Genomic DNA, 7,906 nt, shown 5'->3' on the forward strand with positions numbered 1-7,906 from the left:
ATTTTATTTTATTTTATTTTATTTTATTTTATTTTATTTTATTTTATTTTATTTTATTTTATTTTATTTTATTTTATTTTATTTTATTTTATTTTTTAAGATTTCTCTCTAGGTAAACTAGTTTCTGATAATTAGTGTTTCTGGTAGAGCCTAGTGTTGTGTAAGCTCCAACTCTGATTAAAGATACAAAAATACAGTAAGTCTATCTTGATTATCCTTAGGGAACTGTTATATCAGAAGTTTGGAAATGCTGATAAGAGAAATTATTATCCCACTGTCTGGTAGACAGGTTGGTTCTGCAGTGACATTGACAGTGCCTCATATGTGCCACCCATTGTCAAATTTAAATTTTTACTCCTGTGTTCCATAATGAGTTTTATCATTAACAGTGTGAGCCTATTTGCTGTATGCTTTATGCCCTTTTCCCTTCATGCATGATTGCATAGCATATATGTCTTGCTTAATTTATCTTGTAGAGCTGTGGGAGTTTACTCTTCTGTAGTGGCACAGTGAAAGAGGAGATTACCAATGATGCACAGAGAAAGAATGACCTGGGAGAGGGAATGTGAGGTGCCATGGCATTGGGAAGGTCATAAATAACTATCTTTTAAGTGAAGGCTAAACTGCCTCTAACTTAACTCTCTAATTCATACAGGCATGAATTAGATATTTTTTAGGGGAAGATTCACAGAAATGAGTATGCAGAGCCTCATAATTAAAGCTATGTATATTTAATAGAATAGCTTATAATCATGTTCTTATTTCTTTGATGGTATTGTTACAGCATCGTGCTTTGATGGAAGAACTGAGCCGTAGTAAAAAAGACTTTGAGGAGATAATTCGAGCCAAGAATAAAGAACTGGAAGAAACCAAGGTAAGGAATAAAATTGAATTTTCAGTGTCATTCGTAAGTGAAACACAAAATGCTGCTGTAGAGGAAGTGGTTTATTTGACATTTGCCTTGTTTGTGAATTGCCTCCTGTAGTGAAAAAGTCCTATACCTTGATATTTTGAGATGGCAGCTGTCTGGTTTCCTCAAGTGTGTGTGTGTGTGTGTGTGTGTGTGTGTGTGTGTGTGTGTTTGAGGGGCTGGGCACGGGGATGATGCCTTGCGCAAAAGATCTGTTTGTAAAGTAGTACTCAACAGCAGTGATCAGATATTTCTCAATCTCAAAGAGAGCATAGAGCACTTGAACTGTGTATTGTGCCAAAAAAGTGGACCCATTCTGACCTCTCTTTAAAGAGAGATGAACTGAGTGTATTTGAAATGTGTTTGAAATGTGGGATGCTTCATTTTCAGTTAGAGTGCACTCGATTAAAGCTGCAGTTTGTTCCAGCAGCCCTACCAGGGACTGAAACACGTGAAATTTCAGTAATGAATGAAAAAGAGCAGGAAGAAGCATGACTTGGCACAAGGTGATAAGTGGAAAATAATTAAGGGGATGCTTTGTCTTATTTTTGGAAATTATCGCATTTCCTATGTCTGGCTGTTTGCTTTGGGTTTTTGCCTCCTTTGCAGCTCTATTGTTGTTTCAAGTGTAGGTTCAGTTGGAAGAATACATTCATTATTTTTAGAAGATAGAGCAGGTCCCTAGAAGCCTAATTTAACTTCAAACAACAAATTTTGTTAGGCAGGAAGGGAAGGAAACATTTTAAATTCTCAAGCTTACTTTTTTTAAAACTACTTTTTAGATATTTTGGCTAGTTAGGTGTTCTGCTCTTTACATCAGACATCAAATGAATTCTTCTTTTGACTTATGCCATACTCATCCCAGTAAGAGGTTGAAAGAGACTTTGAAAAGATTGATCCAATTTGTGGCTCCTTTAGGCTAAAGGGAACTTTGGTAATGGCTGCTACTCTTGCTTGTAAGTTCTCTGCAATGAGTGAGGATAGTCTCAATACTGCCTATAATTGTAAAGAGGAGAAAGGTTTCAGATCTGCTTGTATAATAGATGCAGACTTGAYGTGAGAGGACTTGCAGTTGTGTGCTTTTCTCCTTGCGCTACCTTTGACCCTCAACCCCAATATTAAGTAAAATCTTGTTCTTCATCAGTATGTGACCGTATGTGCTTTTCCCGTAGGAGGAAAAGGAAAAGGTGAGAGCTCAGAAAGAAGAGGTGTTGAATCAGATGAATGATGTGTTGGAGAATGAGCTACAGTGCACAATCTGTTCTGAGCACTTTATTGAGGTATGTTTAAACCAGTCTGACTTTGCTAGTAAAGCAAAGAAGAAGCTTGAATCTTTCATTAGCTCTGTTAAACCAATAGTCAAATTTGTTCCTTTAGATCAATAGATCAACAGTCTCAATAGGTGACCCATGGCTAAGGTCTGGCCCAGGAGCCCAGTCCCTCTACCCTAACTCCTTTTCTAGGCAGCAAGTTCTGCTTTGATATCTCTACTTACACAGAGATGAGTGCTTACTCCTAAGATATGTGCAGGCTCACAGCAAGTAAGTGTGTACTTTGAACTAGTGCTCTGAGTTGTTGTTGATAGCCTGCTCTGGGAGAAGTCACATTGTAGTAGATCTTGCTTTATGTTGGCTGAGGTTAGACTGCTTCTGGCCTAGATATAGGAAGAGGTTAGTAAAGGAAGGAAGATACAATGTTCAGTCAACTTCTGAACTGCTTGTGTTGTTCAGATAAATTCTGCTTCTTCAGAAAGAGAGATGTTTTCAGTTGATTCTAGAAGTATTGTGCAGGCTATACCTGAAATGTAGGCTGCTATTTTTGTTCTTGTTTTGTTAGAACTTCAGTTTCATTACATTCATTTCTACTGCTGGAAACCTGACATGTTAGCTTTGTTCTATTGGCTTAAGATCTAGCTGGCATTTTTTTTTTTTTTTTTNTTTTTTTTTTTTTTTTTGGTTTCTTAGTAATTTAAGATGTTATTCTGCAGAATCTAAGTTTGTCTATAATTCGTCTGTCTTAAACTGGGGAAAACTTATAATGGTATTCTTTCTGTCTTCCCTAAAAACTTGCTATGATCTTGGTTGAATCCGTTAACCAGCCTGTAAAATTTGTCTGTTATTTGGGCTGGGAGGTTTGTTCTATGTAGTCCTATATGACTCCTAGGAAGGCTAAAGAAAGAGGCTTTCATTTTATAAAGGCTAAAGAAAGAGACTTTGGTTTCTTTCCATTGTGCCCCTCTGCTCCACACCCATTTTCTCATAGGAAGTATTCATGACACTTTTCTAATTTCATTTTTTTCATTATGGTGCTAGTGTGAGAGTTCTCTGATAAGTATCCCTCCCTTGAATTTCACAGGCAGTCACTCTGAACTGTGCGCACAGCTTCTGCTCCTACTGTATTAATGAGTGGACAAAGCGTAAAGTGGAGTGTCCCATCTGCAGGCAGGAGATTAAATCGAAGACACGCTCTCTGGTGCTGGACAACTGTATTGACAGGATGGTAGAAAAACTGGATGTAGAAATGAAAGACCGTCGCCTCACCCTTATCAGAGAGCGGAAAGGTGAGAGGTGGGTGGATGTGGCATGATGAGTACAATCTCTCTTTCCATTTATTTTGTAGAAGTTTCTTTGGCACCTATATACTAAGGAGATGCTCAAGTAATGCAGAAGTAGTATTGGAAAATGGCCTTGTATTTGTGTGTGAGGCTTAATATCCATTATTGGTAGATTCATCAAAAATTAAGATTGGGAAATAATTTTAAGGTATACTGTACAACTAGCTTAACTATACAGTAAGTTAAAATAAATAAAAAGTCTGGAAAAAGGCCTTAGTGTGAATTCCACAATCTAGTAGGATGAATTAACCGTACTGAAGTTTATACTGTTTTGAAGAGATCTCTAAAGAGTAAAACTATATGGTGGGCCTTGCAAAATTTACCAGATGCTTCTGATTAATTAAACTATTGACTACATCAGTATGAAAACTTAGCAAAGCAGTGCCTAGTGAGAAGCTCGTAATTCTCTTGCATGTTTTAGGTATATGCARGAGATCTCTGAAGGGAACATTGTTCTGTCATGCAAGTGTATTGCCAAACTGGTCATTGATCCCCCTTATGAGCTGTTGTTGAATTTGCCACTGTGCCTCTAACACACAACCTCTTGCCTTGTTGTAGCTAGAAGTCTGCATGACTGTAAGGGCTCTAGGCAGAATTCCAATATGGGGTGTTCCTCTTCTACTTCCCTCTTGCAAACTTGTTTCTAGAGCACTCAGTGCTGGTATCTAGGTGCTGAAATGTAGAAGTTTTTTTCCTGCTACTCTTTAACAAATTTCTATTACTGTGTTCCCTTTAGTAAATTGTGTTGTTTTTCCTCCTGTAGAGGTGAGTGCATAATCTTTTATTTGTAAAGTCAAGCCTTCTGAAGTCCTTCCTAATGAGAGGTGCTTTTGAAATATTTCAGATCCTCCATGGTGACATAGAATGACACATCTCTAGACAGTGTCAGTTCTAGTATGAAATCATCATCTATCAGACCAACTCAGTCTGATTCCCTCAGGAAATGCGACACTTCTCAGAGGCTGTCCAGCACTGCTTCGTGGATTGCTTTCACCTCTGCAGAACTGACACTGCTCTTGCATAATATGCACATCTGCAGAATATGCTGTAGTTCTATTGAAGTGTCTCATCAGATAGCTAATGGTGGTTGGAGGAAGTGGTCCCTTCATTGGAATCCACTTCATTTCCATATGGTAAACCAGTGATCTTCCTGCTTGTTTGTGATAGATGCTCTAATTATATAAAATGATTATTAGTAAGGAATCGTATAGCTTCACCATGATACACTTTGGGGGAAGAATGAATTGCTTCCATGTGGTTGTCTTATTCAGTGATGGAAACGTCTTGATTAAGGTGAAGGGTAGCCATATGTCTAATTAGATATGAATTCCTAAGAAGAAACCAGCTGTAAGGTGGGCTGAAAAGGAAACAATGAGGCAGGTAGCACTAGGGAAGCAGTCAGATGATGAGCTTTAGTATAACAGACACCATGGGATAATTTGTACCCTTTGTATGAAAGTTTTGATGGGGCCTTAAGAGTGTCCTGAAAAAAAACACTGCCTGTTTGAGGGCCCCTTTCCACATTTTGTTCCTTCTCCCTTTCTTAACTGGCAAGGGCCTGTATTAGCCAGCCACTTCCATTGCTAATTGTGTGCCAGCAAAGCGATAGAAAATGTCTCCTTCTCACCTATGCTATCTTAACAGGAAAAGACTTGTAAGAAATTAAAACTCAGAAATTTTTTTAAACTGAAATTTGAAAATAAAGCATGCCATGCATCTTGAAAGACCTATTGCAAACTGACAATAGGAGGCTTTAAGTTTCGAAGAGAACTAGTAATTTAGCAGTATGTATGGGCAGAGTGGCCATCTACTAATTTTTTTTGTCCATGTTTTTTGAATGCAGAGAAACGGGATGTGTTGGTGAACCTAGCCACGGACAATGACAACACTGTAATTTCCTCCATCTACTCCATCTTGTTGGTGAGCAGTTGTGACAACGAGAACTCTGAGGAGGATTCTTAAAATGAATGATAACTACTATATTATTTAAACACTGCTACTGCAGACTGGTTTATCTGTATGCTGCCCAGAACGAACCTAATGGTGTTTGGTTTACTACTGCTGGATGAGTGGACTGGACATTTGGAAGGAGAGTTCTATGAGGAAGCTGGAGCTGAGAACTGGCAGCATTTGGAAGAAGGATCTTACTTTTTAAATGAATGTACAGAAACTTGATCTCCAAAGCAAAACTGGGATTGTGGGAGAAAAATCTTGTCATGCCAGGTGGCTAACATACAAAACCTAGGCTTCCGTGATCATTTGTGAGCTGCTCAGTTGGTATAATGTATTAGTTTGTATGCATCACTGCCCTTTCTGTGGCGAATGACATGTTTATATGTGTGCATCAACTTTCCCATATTTCAGACAGCAGAGGGAGTGGCCCAAGTTATTTGAGAACTTAGTCGTTTTCACCATCAGACAGCAGAGCTATAGCAGGAAAAATGCCATTGTAGGTTTTTCTCTTGAATTTTATATGGCAGCTGGAGCCATCCCAGGCTCCCCTAATAGTAGAGGTAACACTTGTTTCAGGGGATGGTTATTGACCCTGTCAGCCTTCAGTGCTTGAATGCATTGTAAACTGAGTTGCTGTGAAGTGAAAATGAGAACATTGCTCATTTTCTGTTAGGTAGGGATGGAGAGGATTAAATCATCTAGAAATTCCTAGCTTGTGCTGTTTTCATGTAGCATCTTTAGTTTGTTCCTTCAGGCTTTTGCATAAAGTGTTAYAGAAATGGGAAGCAGCACATTCAGAAATTATTAGTAATGACTTTAGTTACTCATTTAGCTTTTGCCAGCAACTGAGAGGAACCTTGGTCTCTTCAGAAGTGTTGCTATTTGAATTAATGAAATGCCCTGGTGACAAGGTGGGAAAGCAGCATTTGTAGGCAACCACAAGGTACAGAAGGAAGCATTTTGGTTTTATTGTTTACAAAATATTGCTGTTGAGCTGTGGTGTGTACTGCCCTCACAGCAAATCAATAATCCCTAAAAGGCTGAGGAAGACTTGCCCCATCCTATCTAGGATTGCCTATGAAGTTCTGTTTTCAACGGCCTATATTTTTGACTTAGCTGTTACATGGAAAGGACAGTTTTGCCACTGCAAGAATGGGATGGGGGAAGTCCTTCTGTTCTGTAATTTCTTTGGCTGTTTCTATATACTTTCTTGTTTTTATGTTCCTTCTGTTTAAGGAGGAAAATATAAACCCATTTCTGCATTATTCTTCCTTGGTGCAACTGCTGAGACAAATGTCTTTCTCCTAGTTATCTTAGAATATTCAAGAGAACCCAGATTTTCTCATTTTAATGGTTCTATTTGCTTAATGTTTTGATTGCTCTGAACAGTTTTAGTGTTTGACTGTTTTTAATTTATTTGAAAGACTTGTGTGCTCAAGAATTGATAAGACATCCCAGCTCTTCAGCCCTGTGTTAGCAGTGGCTACCCTAACAATAATTCAGTAGATACAATCACACCTCTTTATTCTTCTAAGGAAAGATCTCATTAAAAACATAGGGAGGTAAATGAAGGAGGATGTTGTCCCAAGAAAATAGTGCATTCTGATGGGTTCTTTTTTTGATGGGTAGGACTTAAAGAATGAAGAGCAATGTAAGCCAGGCAACTTTCTTAAAATCTTGATGTAAGGTTTCTCTTGTGCAAAAGCTATTACATCTTGAGGTTTCCTTTTGTCCTTTTAATATCCATTTTCTGCATGCGGTCTTGGAAGTTTCTGTTAGTGAGTATATCCTCTCCAGAGCATCTGTGAGAAGAGAGTTCCACAAAATGTGTGTGAAATATTCTGGCATTGGTGTAAGACCTTTCTGTTGGAGTGGAATGGGGGGGGGGGAAATATTCTGGCTACCTAGGACTGCAAATTTTTCTACTTTGTATCTCTTCCATGTTGCTGTGCTTTTTTGCCTTTTTTTTCCTAAATATTTATTTTGTTATGTCAGCATTTATACATACTACAGAAAAGAATAATGTTTCTCCTAGTTACAGAGTAGTTCTTCAGTGTGCCTGTTAAGTGTGTCCCCTTTCCACTGAAATATAAAGAACTTTAGTATACTAAAAACTTTTCCACTGTTATCAGTGAGTGCATGTAGGGTATAAAGGTTCAAAGAGAGATGCTAAGTAGTAACAGTGTTTACTTGTTACAGCATTTCACTGACAAAAGTAGACTTCCTCAGGAAAACTATTATCCAGTACAGAGTTGCTCAGTAGATATACAGAAGTGTTAAGTGAAGTTCAAACCATTGCCCTTCTGGATGCATATACCTTTCATACTATGGTCTCCTGAGGTCTAAGGTGTGGATCCTGTTTTCTATTTACTTGCACAGTAAATAGAAACTTTTATAGTGAATGACTATAAATTAGCTTCGTAGAGTCT

General features: G+C 38.1%; 1 protein-coding gene across 1 annotated transcript in view; it reads left to right on the top strand.

Annotated features, from left to right (window-relative positions):
* Positions 1-7,591, top strand: part of RNF8 (ring finger protein 8) — a 16,197-nt gene extending 8,606 nt beyond the window's left edge. Inside the window, 5 exon segments of the mRNA XM_085320497.1 lie at positions 785-874; positions 2,083-2,190; positions 3,266-3,470; positions 5,368-5,483; positions 5,485-7,591. Coding sequence (XP_085176623.1) covers positions 785-874; positions 2,083-2,190; positions 3,266-3,470; positions 5,368-5,483; positions 5,485-5,514 — 549 coding nt within the window. The 3' untranslated portion in view covers positions 5,515-7,591.
* Positions 7,592-7,906: the final 315 nt, after the last annotated feature.

This window comes from Rhea americana, unplaced genomic scaffold, assembly GCF_003343005.1.
Source record: "Rhea americana isolate MKP2758 unplaced genomic scaffold, rheAme1 scaffold_119, whole genome shotgun sequence".
Classification (NCBI taxonomy): Eukaryota; Metazoa; Chordata; class Aves; order Rheiformes; family Rheidae; genus Rhea; species Rhea americana.